We start from the raw sequence: 17,910 nt of genomic DNA on the forward strand, positions 1-17,910 counted from the left end.
CTATCTCCCTATAGGAAATGGTTCATGCTTAAAAAGTACATACTTATTATACAACAAGAAAATTATTTTTTTTAACTTGCATAGATTTTGACAAATATTATTCTGTGAGTCAGGAGACTCTAGAGGGTCAACTATCATGCTTACTAGCTTTACTGACAAGCTGTTTTCCAGTCTCCTGCGTTGATCCTCTCCTAACCTGTCCAGCAGTAAATAATTAAATTATAATTCTTGAGCTACATCATGTTGTTCCTCTGTTACAAATCTTAATATTGAAAACTGGGTGTTAACAGTTGGTCGTGTGGACCTATACACTTTTTAGGCTAAGGCCGACTTTACGTAAACTGAACTTTTTTTTGTTGCATATTTTGCTGCAGTTTTTTGAGCCAAAGCCAGCAGTGGATTGAGCTAAGGGTAGAAATGTAAGTAGTTTCTATATATATTCACCATTCCTTTTGTATCCATTCTTGGCTTTGGCTATAGAATCCGCAGCAAAATCTGCAACAAAAAAAGCTGAGTTTCCGCAAAGTCGGACATCAGCCTTAGGCCCGATTCACATCTCCGTTCAGAATTCCGTTCGAGGAATCCGCATGGGGACCCCCTAAACCGGAATACCGAACGCATGGACAAGCGGTGGTTTTATGAAAGCATATGGACCCCATAGACTATAATAGTGTCCGTTTGTTTTCCGCGTGGTGTTTTCCGCACAGGACATGTGGAGAAAAGTACTTCATGAACTACTTTCCTCTCTACATGACTCATGCAGACATCACACGGAAAACACATGGACCCCATTATAGTCTATGGGGTCTGTGTGCTTTCATAAGCTCAACGCTTGTCAATGCATTCGGTATTCCGTTCCGGAGTTCCCCATGCGAATTCCCCGAACACAGATGTGAACCAGGGTTTTCACTGTCCAATCAGCATTGCCACAGCCAGATTATGTAGAGACACACCCTTTTGACATGAAAGATGGTAGCTCCCAGTTACCAATGTAGTTATAAATTTCTTAAAGAGATAACAGAGGAACAGCACAAAGCAGAGTTCTAGAATTGATATTTTATAGGAAATATCATTATTTAATGAACAGGTATGTCAGAAGGTCTTCTTTAATCATCAGAATTCAATGTCCTAGTGTAGGTTGGTAGGTGAGGTGGAGGTTCAATAAAAGCTAATAATAACATTACATAGGCTTTTAACACAATGCAAAGTTTAAAGGCAAGAATGGGCATAAAACAAAGGTGCGATGTTCTCTTACCTGACAGGTGAAGGCACTGGTGCTTTCACTGATCTAACAGGAGAAGGAGATAGCCTTACAGGTGACGGAGACTGCTGTCTCACCATCTGAACCTTTGTAGGAATCACTGGTGGTGTTGGAGACTTTGATGAAGGTTTAGGAGGAATTCTGGGAGGAGTCTTATGTGGTAGCTGTACTCCGGCAGCACTTTCAATAGTCATTTCAACTGTGGTACTGGATCGCGCATCAAAATGAGCCTCTACTCTCTGTAAAATACATGTATACCGTTATGTACTTTGCAAATAACATGAGAAATCGGGTTGCACGAGTATCTCTGAAGAACTTACCTTTTCGAAACGTGCTTGTCTGGTCTGGGAAATCTGAGCAGTCGATACAATTGTTTTCGTCTTTTTGGCAGGAATTTCTTCTTCAGCTAAAATGGAAGATATTTAAAATAAGGTAATCTATATAAACTGGGACCATATTTAGTGATATCAGATCCTGTGTCTACCCAGCTGTTGTTAGTTCCAAATACTATTGTCTACAATGTGTGGATGAGATTAACCAAAATCTCATTCACTTTGCTAGAACTATAAAATGTAGGGGATGTTTTCTGCTGCGACTAGTCCTTAGCCCTGTACTTTGAGAGTGGGCGTTCTTTACTGCCCCAATCATGACACTGAGCTCTCCCCTTCTGACAGTACTCGTCCATAGACTTGTACTGGGGGTGTTCCTTTAGTGTCATGGCTGGATAGTAAGGAACGCCCCCTCTGACAGTACAGAGCTATGGACACTACCGTCAGGAGGGGAGTTCCTCATAGCACAGCTACACTGTCAGGAACGCCCTCCTGACAGTGAAGAGATATCGGTAACTGCACCGATATCTCTTCCCTCAGGGCACATGATGGGAAAGCCGACAGTGCGCTGAATTCAGTGCACTGTCAGCTTTCTAGTTGTATATAAAACCGCCTGTGCCCGAGGACATGAAAGGTCTCTCAAACTGAAACCCGTACCTTGAACAGTCAGTTCAGCTGTTGAAGTAGCACGTCCGACATTATTAGTTGCATTTACAGAATAGGTTCCGGAGTCTTCAGGGTATGCTTCTGCAATGATTAAACTGTAGAGGTCTCCATCTTGAAGGATCTGGAAATCTGGGGAGCTGTGGATTTCAGCTCCCTCTCTGTAGAACTTCACCACAGGTGTAGGGATTCCACTCACTCTGACGTCAAGTCGAACTTGACTGCCTTGTCTTACTGTCGTAGTCTGTAGTCTTTGTGTAAAATTGGGGGGTGCTGTTTCAGCTATAGGAAACAAAATGATAGTCAAAATTAACTATAGCAAAGAATGTTTTATATGCATTTACATAAAGAGTTGGATATGCACTGGGAAAATACTACAAAACTGGCCACTACATTTGTCATGAAAGGTAAAAGAAAAGTCTATTTTCATACCGGTAACAAGTAGTTCGGCGGTACTAGTTGCTTGTCCTGCTCCATTGGCGGCTCTTAGGGAGTATCTTCCACTGTGTGCTGTTGTGGTGGCGGGGATCACAAGTCTAGCGCGGCCATCGCTAAACGTGATCTGGACACCTGGCAGTGTTGCAGCAGAAATAACCTGGCCATCCCTAAACCAGCTCACCTCTGGAACTGGAAAACCTAGGAAAGAAGAAAGATTACATTATACAATTATATTGGTGTGTGTGCACCATATATATCACAAGTGTAAACTGAACTGGGATTTTATCTTATTAATGTGGCAGTTACAGAAGTGTTTGAACTCTAGACCTACAACCATATCAAGCTATTAGTAAATCAGACAGGAGAGCAATTTTAAAAAGTTGATCAATATAGTTATTTTTCTATTTCATATCAGCAAAAGTGACATTGCAAAGTATAATTGCCTACAACAGTCTCCAAGTTAATCTCTTCTGTGGACATGGATGTAAAAATATTGTGAATACTTAAAAAAACACAAAATAAAATATATTAAACCAATTTTTGTTTACACTTAATATTCTTTATATGCATTATATATTCTTTCTATACACATATGCATAAAATTCTGCTTTCACCACAAATGCCTCCACAACGTAGCCACTCTATAACAAGTATACAGCAAAGATACCTCTATAACATGGGTACAGCCACAGATGCCTCTATAGCATGAGCACAACCACGTATGCCTCTATAACTAGTATACAGCAAAGATACCTCTATTACAAGGGTACAGTCACAGATACCTCTATAATAGGGGTACAACCACAGATGCTTCTATAATATGAGTGCAACCAAAGATGCATCTTCAACTTGCGTACAAAGAAACCTCTATAACATAGGCATAGCCAAAGATGCCTCTATATCATGGGTAGAGTCGCATATGCCTCTATATCATGGGTACAGCCACAGATGCCTCTATAAGGTCACAGTCACAGATCCTTCTATGTAATGGGTACAGCAGAGATACCTCTATAATAAGGATGCAGCCACAGATGTCTCTATAATATGAATGCAACCACGGATGATTCTTTAACATGGGTACCAACAAAGATGCCTCTATAACATGGACAAAGCCATAGATGCCTCTATATCATGCGTACAACCACAGATGCCACTTTATCACAGTCACCGATGCCTTCTACAGCAGAGTTCGGCCAGCTCATAACTGCCATAGATTTCTGGTATCATTTATGCTCTTAAACTAGTGTAAATGATCATAAATCTGTCAGGGTTCTAGATGTGGAACTTGCACATCCTTATTTCACCAGTATTTCATTAGATAGCTACTCTGAAATGTATACACATATTAATCAGATTTTAATGCATTTTTTATGCCTTCAAAATAAATGTCATAATTTGGTAGCATGATCTCTGTTCCTTCTGCCACCTTACAGCTGGCATACTTTTGACCAATGTTTTGAAGCCAAAAATAGTGTACAGTAAAGCCATACAGAATGTATAGAATGTGTGACTCCAATACATAAGGCATACACCATGTATGTTACACACATTTTGTGCCAGAGGTGTCCTCCACACAAACTCTTTTGCCAATTTAAGCTTTACAGTGGAGGTCAAAACAGTCAGGGCCAAAATATCAGCAAGCTATCCCCTGTCCTATGGATAGGAGGTGACTTGCTTAGATGGGAAAAACTATTTAAAGAGGAGCTTTCACGTCCGTGTTGATGTGCAGTATTATATGTCACTAAGATCCCTGGTGTTGGAGATGATAGTGATGATGTTAATTTTGGCACCAATATCTTCTGCTACCAGGGGGTAGATGAAGACGGAAATCTGCGGTGTTAAAATTCAACTTTTATTGTCACATTAAAACAGTTACATTGTAACTGGGGTCTTGCCTGTGTGTATAATGGGCGACGCGTTTCGGGACAGTACATCCCTTCTTCTCGGCTTGACCGAGAAGAAGGGACGTACTGTCCCGAAACGCATCGCCAATTATACACACAGGCAAGACCCCAGTTACAATGTAACTGTTTTAATGTGACAATAAAAGTAAAATTTTAACACCGCGGATTTCCGTCTTCATCTACCCCCTGGTAGCAGCTGGCGTTTTTTACCTTCATGTTGGACATTCTATCAGCAGGTTGAAGTTCACCTGCATGCCGTGCTCTCCAAGGACTGAGGTTCAAGCTGTATAGGGTGAGCTGATACATTTTTTCTCTTTTTTTCAACCAATATCTTCTCACTGTCAGAAGGGCAGGCCTTACAGCCCAACTATACTCTTCCATAAACTTATACTGTCAAGGCGGCGTTCCTGACACTATAAGTCTATGTAAAAGTACAGTCAGTGGGGGCATGTAAGGCCCACCCTTCTGACAGTGAGGAGATAGCATTGCTGAAATTAATGGCTCCAATATCTCCAGCACCGGGGCACATACTGGAAAAGCCAACAGTGTGCTGAATGCGCCTTCTAGCGGTACGGCATATAACACAGCCTATCTATGAGGACATAAAAGGACTTCTTTAAACTGAAAGAAACATGTAAAAATGAAGGGACACTTTCAGACTTTGTTCACATGTTTACCACACCACATGACGGCAACGATACCGTCTGACCCATTGGCCTATAATGGAGTCTATTAGGTTTCGTCATAGTGTCCGTTGTTTTACCAGAACGAGACATAACTGCACCCCGCTCTATTTTATTCTGTGAGAGACTCCTGATGTAATGAAACTACTACCTGACAATGGCAGCCAATCACAGCGCAACTTTCATTTTTCAAGAGCAAAATAAAGAATGAAAGCTGTGATACGATTGGTTGCCATGGGAAACAAGTCCCTAGAATTGCAGCAAAAACATATTTCAAAAAGCTCCGAGCTGAATGACAAATAACTTTCTGAGTAAATGTTAACAGTATTGGAGTTGTCATAAGTCACTCCTCGCTGTCTGAAAATGACAGGTTCATACACTCAAGTAGATATTAATAATCTGCATAAGGCTCCGCACAGTGTAGAACATCTTCACTAAATCCACCATTTTGTGTTATAAATTGTGTGGTCATCTACTACCTGCAGCCACCGCAAGGGGGCGCTAACTGCATATGGATTTGTACTGCTAGCATAAAAGTCAAATGGAGCAGTGGGGCCCTGGCTGTAATGTCTGTTTCTCTCATCTTAAGGTTATGTTCACACGGCGGAAAGTGAAGAGCAATCCAACAGGGTGCCAGTGCAGTGCATTAGCATTCCTTTGCAGCATCCCACTCCTTATTAGGCCCGAATGAAAGGTCTTGAGCCGTGGACCCTGCGCCTGAATCAGCCGTGGAATACTAGGCAAGATCTGTGTCCTGTGATCTCTGCCTCCCACTGAAAACAATGGGAGGCAGATTCCAGGAGGGATCTCCTTCAGATATGGGGGTGAAATCTGCCCCCAAATCCGAGGCAATTTCCTTCGTGTGAACACAGCCTTAGATTGATGACAGCAACAGACATCATCACCGGTAGTGTGAATAAAGCCTAAGGCCCCACAGGACGTAAAAGCCGCGATTTCTCATGCGAATCCTATGCCCACTTTGCGGAAGAAATCGCAGCGCGGAAACGCTACGATTTGCAAAGCTGTTGCGGGTTTGCAAATCGCAGCATGTCAATTATATCTACGAAAAAAGCCAGACGCCTTCCCGTAGATATGATGTTACGAGAAAGTCCTTAGAGGAAAACTCTGCAAACTTTCTGTTGAAAGCGCTGCTGAAAGAATCACAGTGCATTCACGCAGCGGTTCTTTCCGCAGCGCTTTAGCGCTGCGATTACGGCCCGTGGGGCCTTGGCCTCAGTGATCAACACTATCAATTTTTTCCCGACAAAAGTCACTGTTGTGAACATGAGCGCCCCTGTGTGCACCACTGAAGACATAGCAGCCATAGCAGGAAGTCTGCACATATAGACACATCTGTGTGCACATGTAAAGCTCACATCATAGATGTTTTTGCAGATTCTATGGTTTGTTAGGAAATGTATATGTTGTACTTCTTAGTTATCCTAAATAAATATCATGACATGCGCAGCTAGGCAGATATGACTTTCAGGAGTCTGGGAAAGCTGGGTGACAACAAAAGTGTAAAAGTACTGCACAAAATAAGAGCATGTTTGTGCAGGGAGTGTTTTCATACTCACTTCCTCCAGGTTTATTTTTTAGATGCTGTACCAGGGGGTTCTGTGCTGAATCCAATCCCAGGTCACATGATCAAAACCAGCACCCAGTCTCCTCCCTTCTCTCCCATGTTCACAGGGGGTTGTGCTATAGGAGCAGCCCCCATAGTACGGATAACTAATGGTGAACCAAGCAGAGGAGGGTAAGCAACCTGCGGGTCCAAGAGCACATGACCCTGGGTCATAACCAGCAAATTATTTACAAACACTTTTGAATGTTTTATCTGTGTCTGTAATGCCACACTTATTGCTATTAACTATATATCTGTTTATATGTGTTCATTGTTGTCATTTTAAAAAATCAATAAAACATTATTTACAAAGAAAGCCTAGATACAGCATCTAAATCTCCTGGAGGAAGAAAGCATTTGGTGTGAGTCCATATTAGCACTTAGCTATCTATGCAATGATGTGATTTCCAGCCATGTGACTCTGTAGTAGCTAATCCTTCAATTATAAGCAAACAACCACACCATTATTTTCAGTTTATAGAATAAACTTTGTGTGTTTGGCTCCATATGCACCATACATCAAACTTTACTATAATGAAAAGGAATGCACATAGTAGCAGCAATCATAAGAATGAGTTCCAGGTGTCAATGGAGCTGTCGTGTGCAAGGATTCTCACCATACTATGTGACTGACAGAGGCTATATTTGGCTAAATCAGCCCCATAAAAGTCAATGAGTGGTGGTCATGCTAGCCCATCACAGTAGCGTTCACACAGGGGTCTCTGAATATCCAACAGACAGACTCCCAAGTGATCAGGCATTTATCCTTTAGCCTATGGATTAAGGCAATGTGTTTTTGGCTAAAGCCTCATGTAGCGGGCAGAATCAAACAAGTGCTGGAAACTGAAAAAAAAAATGACTGTGTTTCTTCTGTGGTTTTTCCTGCAGCACTTTTTGGATGTGGCACACTACAAAGGGCCTTAGGCGTCGTTCACATCATCATTCGTATTCCGTCTGGGGGAGTCCGAATGGGGACCCCCAAACAGAATACCAAACGCCATTGCAAGCGGTGTGCAGTAAAAGCACACGGACCCCATAGACTATAATGGGGTCCGTGTGTTTGCCATGCACTGCCCACACGAATCATGCGGATAGGAAAGTAGATGTGAAGTACATTCCTGTCCGCATGATCCCTGTGGAGATCCAATGGGTCTGTGTGCTTTTACTGCACAGTGCTTACAATCGCGTTTGGTATTCCGTTCGGGGGGGGGGGGGTCCTATGGGGGACCTTAGTCTTAATCACATTGTATAAAAACTAAAAACTAAAAACTAGAGCTGTGCGGTTTTGATAGTGACAATTACCAGCTAAACATATTCTAAAATGGCACCCCCATTTCAAATACTATGACTGGCTGTTTATGTATATATGAATAAGTCATGACACCAGCAACACACTCTATAAGGGTGCATTCACACTGAGTATACGCTGACTGATTCTGAACGTTAAAGCACGTTCAGAATCAGCACGTACAAAACAGATCCCATTCATTTCAATGGGAGCCAGCATACATGCGCTCCCCATTGAGATGAATGGGCTGCTTTTTTCCCTATTGGTTTCAATGTGATACGCGCGTATCACATTGAAAGCAATAGGGAAAAAAGCAGCCCATTCATTTCCATGGGGAGTGCACGTATGCTGGCTCCCATAGAAAGCAATGGGATCTGGTTTAAAGACGTTTATTCGGAACGAGTTTACACGTTCAGAATCAGTGAGCATATACTCCGTGTGAATGCACCCTAAAAAGATAATTGTGCAGTTCCTCTGTTATTCCTCCTGGAAGTCTATGAATAAATTGCCGCCCAGGTCTTTCAAGTTGGGAGGGGGAGTTGGCAATAAAGCCTGACACTGTCCAGTCAGTGCTGGTGGAGTATTCAGGGACATTCTTCTTTTATGAGAATAATGGATACAACCAGATTTATTTATTCCATTTACTCATGCATTTCTAGGAGGAATAACAGAGGTAGAAGGAAAGATGTTCCAGAATTGTTATTTCAAGGAAACTATTTTTATATACTACAAGAGCCATGTCAGGAGAGGTGCAGGTCTACTTTAAGCTCAGGGTGCTGCATAACGTCACATTTTTGTAAATCGCAGCATGTCAATTATACCTACGGAAATGCTGGTGTTTTCCATTTAGGTGTGATTGAAGCAGAAAGTCTGCAGAAGAAACCTCTTCGGACTTTTTATGAAAAGCTCTGCGGGAAAAAACTCAATGCATCCCGTTGCGGTTTTTCCCGCATCGATTTTTGGCTCACTATGTGGGGCTTTAGCCTAAAGCTCGGGCCTCATGTGGCATAGTGAAGAAGTGTAGAAAAATATGGCATTTAACAAACTGCGAAGTCGCAGAATGTCAATTATGCCTATGGAAACGCCAGGGGTTTCCCTACAGGTATAATGGAAGCAGAAAGTCATCAGAGAAAATGTCTGCAAACTTTGTGTGCTGTGGTTCCTGCGCTGCAGGATGCTACGTGGGGCCTTCGCCTAAGTCAGTTTTTCTAATAGTCAGTTTACTAAATCTGTTCCATAATGTAGCAGGATATAAAAAAAAAAAAAAATCTGCACCTCCTATAGTTCGGCCCATGTACTGTACATTATCCTTGTTTATATAATACCGTATTATCCAGTTCTATATAAAACAACCCAGCTACTGTATATAACCAGAGGTGTAACATTAAGCTTGTGGGCCTAAGGCCTCATGCACATGGCCTCACAGAAACACAATATAAGGGCCATATTTCCCAGACTGACTATGGATGTATGCATTATACCAGTTTAATACAGTATTGATCAGGTTGTTCAGCAACTCACGGCATCATATCTCACTATAATGCATATGGCCGTGGTCAGTCCAGGAAATATATTCCTACATGGATCATTCTGTCCCAAAAGCCAATACGAACCATGTTTCCAGGACAGAATATGGTTGTGTGCATGACTTTAATATTATCTTGGTATATAATCCAGTACTATGGGAGAAAACCTATGTACGTGATCTGGTTCTCTATAAAAATCCATATAAAATCCAGTTATATGAAAGAATCTAGATACCATACGTAATCCTGTTCCATATATAAATGCCTTCCATAGGTGGATAGTAATGTTGCGCCTATGAACTTTCTCCTAACACCTCTCAACCCTCATGATCCAGGCCTAATTATTGTGACTTCATTAAGAAGCCTAGGCCCTAATTCACATCCTACTGTTAATAAGCGGCCACCTCAGTAAGGTTTATTTTAGAAAAGACAGCTGCTATTAAGGGGTTTTGACTGACAGCACAACTTGTTGGAGGGCTGACAACGTGAGGAGATGTAGGCCGGGGATCAAAAAGTCAGCCCTTTTATAGTGAAACAGCTGTCTGCCATATAGCTTAAGTGAGGATCAGCTTCCCTGAAATAGCACAACACAACTGCTCCCAATACCATCTGATCCCTTCTAGCACACGTTAAATTTGTCATCATTTCACAATCCTGCCAAAGTCAGGGCACTAGGTATCTACATTTCTGAAGGTTATCGACAGGCCGCATTCACTATTAAAGGGGTTGTGACAAGTATTAAACTTATCACCAATCCACATGATCGTTGGCCAACCATTGAGGACCTGATCACTTGAACCTATATTGATCATGAGAATGAGGTCCCGTGTCCCCTATATGAGGAGAGTGTCATTTATAAAGAGTACCGCCACTCCGTTCATCTATATGGGAATGCCAAAAAGAAACCACGTATAGTACTCAACTATATTCACCAGTCCCATAAGGATCAAGAAAGGTACCGCAAGCATACTCATCAACTGGTCCTTTCATATGGGCGACACATAACCCCCATTCTCGTGATCAGTTGGGCCCAACAGATGAGTAGGCGATAATTTTAAAACTTGGTACAACCCCTTTAATCTTTATATAAAGATAGGTTCACACATTCTGGATGCATCATGACCGAGGTGTGCCCTTTTGCAGCTGAATACTGTGCCAACATGGGGATTGGCACCATCTTCAAATAATAGCAACTAAAAGAACTTTTATTTTTAATGGCCTTGTGGTTAAAAAGGGAAATGGCGGTTTATTTCACAATCATTAAAATGCCAAAGTCTTGCCCAAGGTCTGAATACCAGTAAGTCCCCCAGTGGTAAAATAATATAACGACATCCCCTAACCCTTCAATAGGGTTCACTCATCAGTTTCCAGCACAGTTTGTGATTTTTCTCTGACTCCCGCCATTCCTGAGCAACCAGGGCTATTAGTTTCAGCATCCAATATGATAATTAGGTTCTCTACTTTCAAGAGGGAGGTCCTTGACTAAAGGAGTTTGGGGCCACCAACCTGACCGCAGAGAGCCTAATTAGCATATTGATTGTATTGGGAGTTGAAATTAACTGCACTGATTGATCAGGAATGGTGGAGTCTAGAGGGAAAATTCCAACTCCACCAGAATCCCAGTATTGGTAGAACGATACCTGATTCAGAATGCAGAGTACTCTTTAAGACTAAGGCCCGACATTGCGGAAACGCAGTTTTTTTTGTTGCAGATTTTGTTGTGGGTTTGTGAGCCAAACCCAAGAATGGATTGAGCAGAAGAGAGATGTATAAGTACTTTATATATATCTCCCATTCCTCTTGTAGCCATTCTTGGCTTTGGCTCAAAAACCGTAGCAAAATCTGCAACTGCTTTTCAACAATGTGGGGCCTTATCCTAAATTCAAGTTTTGATCTGAGGGTAGTAGTAAAGACTGCAAGGGGGATTTGTCCATTTATACATTCTATCGAGCCTTAGAAATCTATATGTATCAATATGAAGTTTAGAAAAATACATGGCTGTTTTCTTATAGAAACAGAACCAAAACTGTCCATTCAATTGAATGAGGTAAAGCTGCAGTACCAGACATAACCTATGGAAAAGGGTGGCGCTGTTTCTTAAAAAAAAAAAATAGCCATGGTGTTTCTAACATCATAAAACCCTTTCACAGGAAGTCTCTTTGGATATATAGGTACAGCTATAAAATTGACCACTGTAAAGCTTAGAAAATAACATGGCTTTTTTTTTATTCCCAGAAACACTGCCACTCATACTCACAGGCTCTGTCTGGTATTGCAGGTCAATCTTTTTAAGTTGAATGGCTCTGGGTAATATCAGACATAGCCTATGAATAAGAGGTATGTTTTTTTCTAGAATAAAAGTAGCCATGATTGTTATAACCTCATACAATATAACTGTAAAAAAACATTATAGAAACTTTGTGATACTATGTAATTATGGCTTGTGATCATTTGTAACGGTATTTTAATATTTCCAATAAAGCTACTTTAAGTATAAAAAAAGCCAAATACATCTAAGACTTCTAGCAAAGACTAGATTGACTCTTTCCAAAACATAAAATACCAGCTAGAATTTATGATAAAAATGCATTCTTTGGTACAAAAGACAATCTTCAAATTGTCTCTGATCCAAATATAAAAATGTAATGTGTAGCAAATTTAAGAAAAATTTTTTGACTAATACAATTATAATCACTTTATGACTCAAAACCAGTCTGCCAACTGTGCAAGATATCCTATGTGACCATAAAAGGTATAGTACCCTGAGCCACACTAACCAACACTAGGCCTGAGCTCACACTGGTATTTTAGTTGCATTGGTAACTGACTTCACAAACGTCTAAGCAAATTTTCCATAAACTGTATAAAGAACATTATTTACAATTGGTTCTATTAATAAAAATCATGGCAAATGCAGATTTTTTGCACCAATTTTTTTTTTCATGACTATGAACTGTGTTCTCATTTGTATCACTATCACTCTACATATTGGCCATGCGTGAAGTCAAGGCCCAAACGACTTCTTAATTTATTAATCTGCATATTCATTCTTGCAATGTGATCAGAATTCAAGCAAAAATAGACATCCATTAAACAATATAAATGCACATAAAAGATAAACCAATAATAGTAAATCATGAAAATTGCTAATTTTCACACCATAAAACCGTATTTGATTTCTTGATACATATTGTAGATAGAATTTGCAGGCACGTAACTATTCGTATGTTTTAATCTAGAGAATCACTCTCTCTTTTTTAGGCATTGTTTAGGCCTTCAACCCAGATTTACAATATTCCTAACCATTAAATATTCAGCATTTCAGTATTATTAATGACTGGCTATATCAAATATATATAAGCAATGCTAACTTAGAATGCATTAAATCACAGATATTACAGTGAAGATTTTAGTGGTTACAAATCCTAGTAAATTGATGTGAAATAACCGTAGCTACGGTACAACAATATGATTGCTATAGCTGCATAGCAATTCATTCAAAACAAAATTTGACTAAAAAATTTGCTTACCACTAATCTGAGCCTCAAAGGTTGCGGCACTACCCTCCAGTGCCACAACACTTTGTACCGGCTGTATAAATGTTGGTGCTTGCGAAGCCATCTTTATAGGCACTCTGAAATAAAGAGAAAATAAAAGGTCAATATTAAATCATGGATTTGTATTTTTTATGAAAAAAAAAAAAAAATTAATAGGTGACTCGAAATATTCCCACAATATATATTTTAATTGGTTACTTAAAATATGAATTCAACATTTTTGTATTTCTGTAATAAATTGGATCAGGGTTTAGTTAGAATGAATTTTGATTTTAATCTACTATTTAGATATCGACAATTTAGTGTAGAGGCTTAAATATTTATAGATGGATAAAAGAATAGGGACGTGATGACGTTTCCTGATTTAAAGAATTTTTTTTATATATAAATTGTAATAAAATGCCTCTGATATTAAAATGAAATCTAAATTATTATATATAAAATTATTATTGTAAATTTTGTATGACTTTTTTCTGTATTTTATTCTAATTATATAATTACATTTATTTTTCGTAATATTTCTATATCTAATAATGTAGCATTTTCTTCAATTATAAGATAATCTTCCAAAAGAATTCTGAGTATTACTGAGAATTGAAAAATAAAAGCTAATTATTGTAATTAAATGTTTTGGAATTAATTAATTAATTAATGAACAATATATACTTTATTTTTTTTAATAAGAATAATCCAGAAGGATCACAAAAGGGCATGTGCTAAATTTAGCAACGACAGCCATGATTGACAGCAGACAAGTGGTCACTGCTGGGATGTTACAGATATGGGAGCAGATGATTCCCTTAAAAAGTCATCAGAGCATGGCTGATTCCTTCAGCATCTTATCAGAGTTATTCCTGGCACATGTTTGTCTGTGAGTAATACTTTATAACCTTGTAGGTTTACGTACAAGAACCAAAAGTTCCACAATTTAATATCTAATGTAGAAATTTTAACATAACACATCAATACAAGACAATTTCCATATTACCACTTATTATACCGCACTTACACAGGCAACATCTACAAAGACAGATAAACGCTATGAATATAATGATATTTTTTAATGTATACATTAACTTGTATTTTTAGGTTTCACACGCAGGTTTTAGTTACTACATATGTTATATAAATCTAAATATTCAAAAGTTATTTTGACTAAAAAGTTAAGTTAATAAACTAACCACTGACCTGATATCTTCAGAGTGCCTAGAAGGGTTGGGGCTGAGCCCAAGTGTTGGAAAACGACGCCTTTATCCCCGAAAATTATTGTTAGACAATTCCAGTGTGTAAATGGTGGGCCTCTGTGCTTAGAAAACAAAACTACACAGGGGTAAGCTGTGTGTAGTTTTGTTTTTCTATGCAATCCCTACACCCGAGGCAAGGCTGGGGATGCACGAACTGCTCAGAAGTGCTAACTTAGTGCTTTTACCTTATATACCCCAGATCTGCTGACAGACCTGACATCATGACTTCACGGGCCCACCCTATTGCTCAATGGATGCTGGGAGAGGCCGGTCTACTGTCTGTAATGTCACACCTGTCTCCATGACTGCTGGTGCTAAATTTGTCATTCTTAAATTTGTCTCCACTGAGAAAACCCAACATATGCTTTGTGGGGGAAGTGAGTCTGTCCAGAGCTTGTCTCTTTTATTTTAATGGTTAAAAATAAATACAGAAGAAGAGCTTTTTTTATTTTAATAGTAAAAAATAAGTACAGAAGATCATATTTACATATGAACAGTATTCTACTACATATTTACATTCATTTATGGCCTGAGTATACAATATATATATATATGCTACAAAAATAAGGAAGATAAATGGGGGGCACTCACTCGGGCATCTTTTTCATAAAAAGCAGTTCTTTATTCCATATTAGGTAAAATCAAAATTCAAGGGAGAGAGTGATACACAAACTTAAGGCAGGCAGAGATTGTTTCGCGCATACAAGGCATGAAAAAGCGCTAACATAGCGCAAAACTGTCGTTGCCTGCCCTAATTTCATGTATCACTCTCTCCCTTGTTTTTTGATTTTACCTAATATGGAATAAAGGACTGCTTTTTATGGAAAAGATGCCTGGGTGAGAGCCCCCATTTATCTTCTCTATTTTTGTCGCATATATATATATATATATATATATATATATATATATATATATAGTGGCGGCCAAAAAAAACGCACCATTTCACAAAATGTAATGATTGTAGCGAAAATGATTTCTTGTCTTTTTCCATTTCTATCCTCTTCTCTCCTGGAGGACGAGTATTTGTCAGTTTTGTACATGTCACGTGATATTTTTCAGTGATAGGAGATATATATCAATTTATACACATTACATATATTTGACAAAATCCACTGGCGGTTCCTTTTTTCTTGGCCACCACTGTATATATACTGCATATTCAGGCCATAAATTAATGTAAATATGTAGTAGAATACCATTGTATATTAAATTTTATAGAGCGACATCATTGCTACATATGACTGTTAACAAATCTAGTAATATATTCAAGGACTAATAAAGATTTAAAGACCTAAATATAGAATTTTTGTAAAATTTATAACTACTGAATACTTCAGATTTGTTACTTCATAACTTTTGGACAATTTTTAGGAATAAAGTCTCTATTCAGATTGGGGCTGAGTAACTAATTTTGTCTAAAATAAGGAGGTGACAGGCAAAATATGTACCAAATTTATAAAGAGGGACATGTTGTGTAATAGATTTGGTGCATCTTGATGGATATATTAGACACGTTTCTCTAACTTAGGTCACCTCTTGCCTGGCTTTTTTTAGACCGGAATGTGCACCAAAGTTCAGGCACATGTCATGATAAATTTGTTGCATTTTAGAACTCATCTTAGGCTAAGTTCACACGGAGAGCATAATGATGAATTTTGGCACCGAGGGTGATGCGGGGAGCCGCATCACTCTCGGGCCAAAACCCACCTGCCACGACTGTCGCGGCTTCTGATAGTCACGGCTTCCCCCTCCAGAGTAGGCTGAAATGAATGGGCCGACTTCAGAGATTGCAGACGCTGTGGCTCAAGGAGCCGTGGAATCCGCCTGAAGAAAGGGAAGCTCACTTCTTGTTGCCGCTCACGGAAAAAAGCAGCCTGGTGGTCTCCATAGATCACCATTGTGAGCAGGTGGATTATGACGTGGATTATGCACCATAATCCACTCTCTCTCTGCCCATGTGAACGAGACCTTGGTCACTCCCCTTATCTACATAAAGCTGTCTAGTATGTTGATGCTTTTCCCATAGTAAATCTGTTCCGTTACTTTGTGGGTAATAAAGAATAAAAACAAGACTTACACTAGATTCTAACTCTACTTCAAATCTTAACTGTAGTTGAATTTAGCTCCACTGTTCCCCCACCCGTGCTCCTCCCCCATTGTTACAATCACAGGGATCCAGAACGCTGAGATTGGGAGGAACATTTGGTGATGTGGAAGAGCACAGTCATCACCTGTGGCTATCTCTCAATCACTAGCAAAATAGTCACTTTTTGGGATGAAGGGGTTTAAAACCTTTTTTGACCTTGTAGAGTTTATATATTTTTAGGAAAGGAAAATGACCACTAATCCCAATTCCCATCATCTTACACACAGAAATGGGGACATGAATAAACCTTAGGCCATTTGCACACAACCTTTTGCTCCTGGCCTGCCTTGAATTAAAGGCATGGGTGGTGATGTCTCCCGTGTGCCGCCCGTGCTTCTACGTCCCCTTTAATTAATTAATAGGAGCCGCGGAAGCAGGGCTGCAAAATCGGACAGGAATAAGACCTGTTCTATATTTTGCGATCCGGACTGTCAGCCCACACACGTGACAGTGTAATTTATGGTCATGTCTACAGGCCCATAGAAATGAATGGGTCAGTGAAATACACGGAGAGCACACTGATCATGGTCATCTGCAAGGGCCTTATAGTGTAAGAACCCTACTCAACGATCCCACATATATCTACTTTTTCTGAAATGGTTTTGACATGAGACAAATGGGTTAAACAGTGTCAAAATGTATCCTTCATATGCAATTACGAGATACTGAATTTCCTGACTGTGATAAGTTCTAGTGGTTTATAAAGCACAGTGATTTTTATTTTCTAGAATGTCTACATGAAATGTCTTCTGAGTGGTTACTGTTTGTTTACGGACTTCACCTTGCTATCAATGCATACCGGTGTAGGGATTACTTGACTCTTCTCTGTTTCACCGGGGACTTCATTATTAGCACTTGTATAGAGGGGGGCTAGTAACCGTCTGGTCATGCAGTATGTATACAGAAATACAACATATGTTAGTCATGTCCTAGCATGCACATTGGTCATTGCAACAGTGGAAAACAAAAACTGAAAAAGAATGATTATTATAAAGTCTTGGAAAAATTGTGGGAGGCTGGTAAGGCAGATATGCTATACATCTGCTAATGTTTTCTGTTTCTTAAAGGGAGTTTCCCACCTCCTTGAGCATATTCAGTCTCCATCATGTTTCAGTGCACACTGCAGTGATAAGCCATATATTCTTGTTATGTACTGTATGTCACTTGTATGTCATGCATGTCACAAGTGCTCCCAGGTCTGAAGGCCTGCCCTCAGTGCACCAACTGCTTCATTTGTGGAAGGCTTT

At 39.6% G+C, this 17,910-nt stretch overlaps 1 protein-coding gene across 1 annotated transcript in view; it reads right to left on the reverse strand.

The window, feature by feature from the left end:
• The window catches only part of TTN (titin), a 229,028-nt gene extending 214,361 nt beyond the window's left edge, over positions 1-14,667 (reverse strand). Inside the window, exons 1-6 of the mRNA XM_075286035.1 lie at positions 14,462-14,667; positions 13,247-13,350; positions 2,686-2,889; positions 2,248-2,535; positions 1,582-1,667; positions 1,256-1,500 (exon numbers count right to left, since the gene is read on the reverse strand). Coding sequence (XP_075142136.1) covers positions 1,256-1,500; positions 1,582-1,667; positions 2,248-2,535; positions 2,686-2,889; positions 13,247-13,337 — 914 coding nt within the window. The 5' untranslated portion in view covers positions 13,338-13,350; positions 14,462-14,667. The remainder of the gene's footprint in view (positions 1-1,255; positions 1,501-1,581; positions 1,668-2,247; positions 2,536-2,685; positions 2,890-13,246; positions 13,351-14,461) is intronic.
• Between the last annotated feature and the right edge of the window lie 3,243 nt (positions 14,668-17,910).

The sequence above is a fragment of the Leptodactylus fuscus genome, chromosome 8 (assembly GCF_031893055.1).
Source record: "Leptodactylus fuscus isolate aLepFus1 chromosome 8, aLepFus1.hap2, whole genome shotgun sequence".
NCBI classification, from domain to species: Eukaryota; Metazoa; Chordata; class Amphibia; order Anura; family Leptodactylidae; genus Leptodactylus; species Leptodactylus fuscus.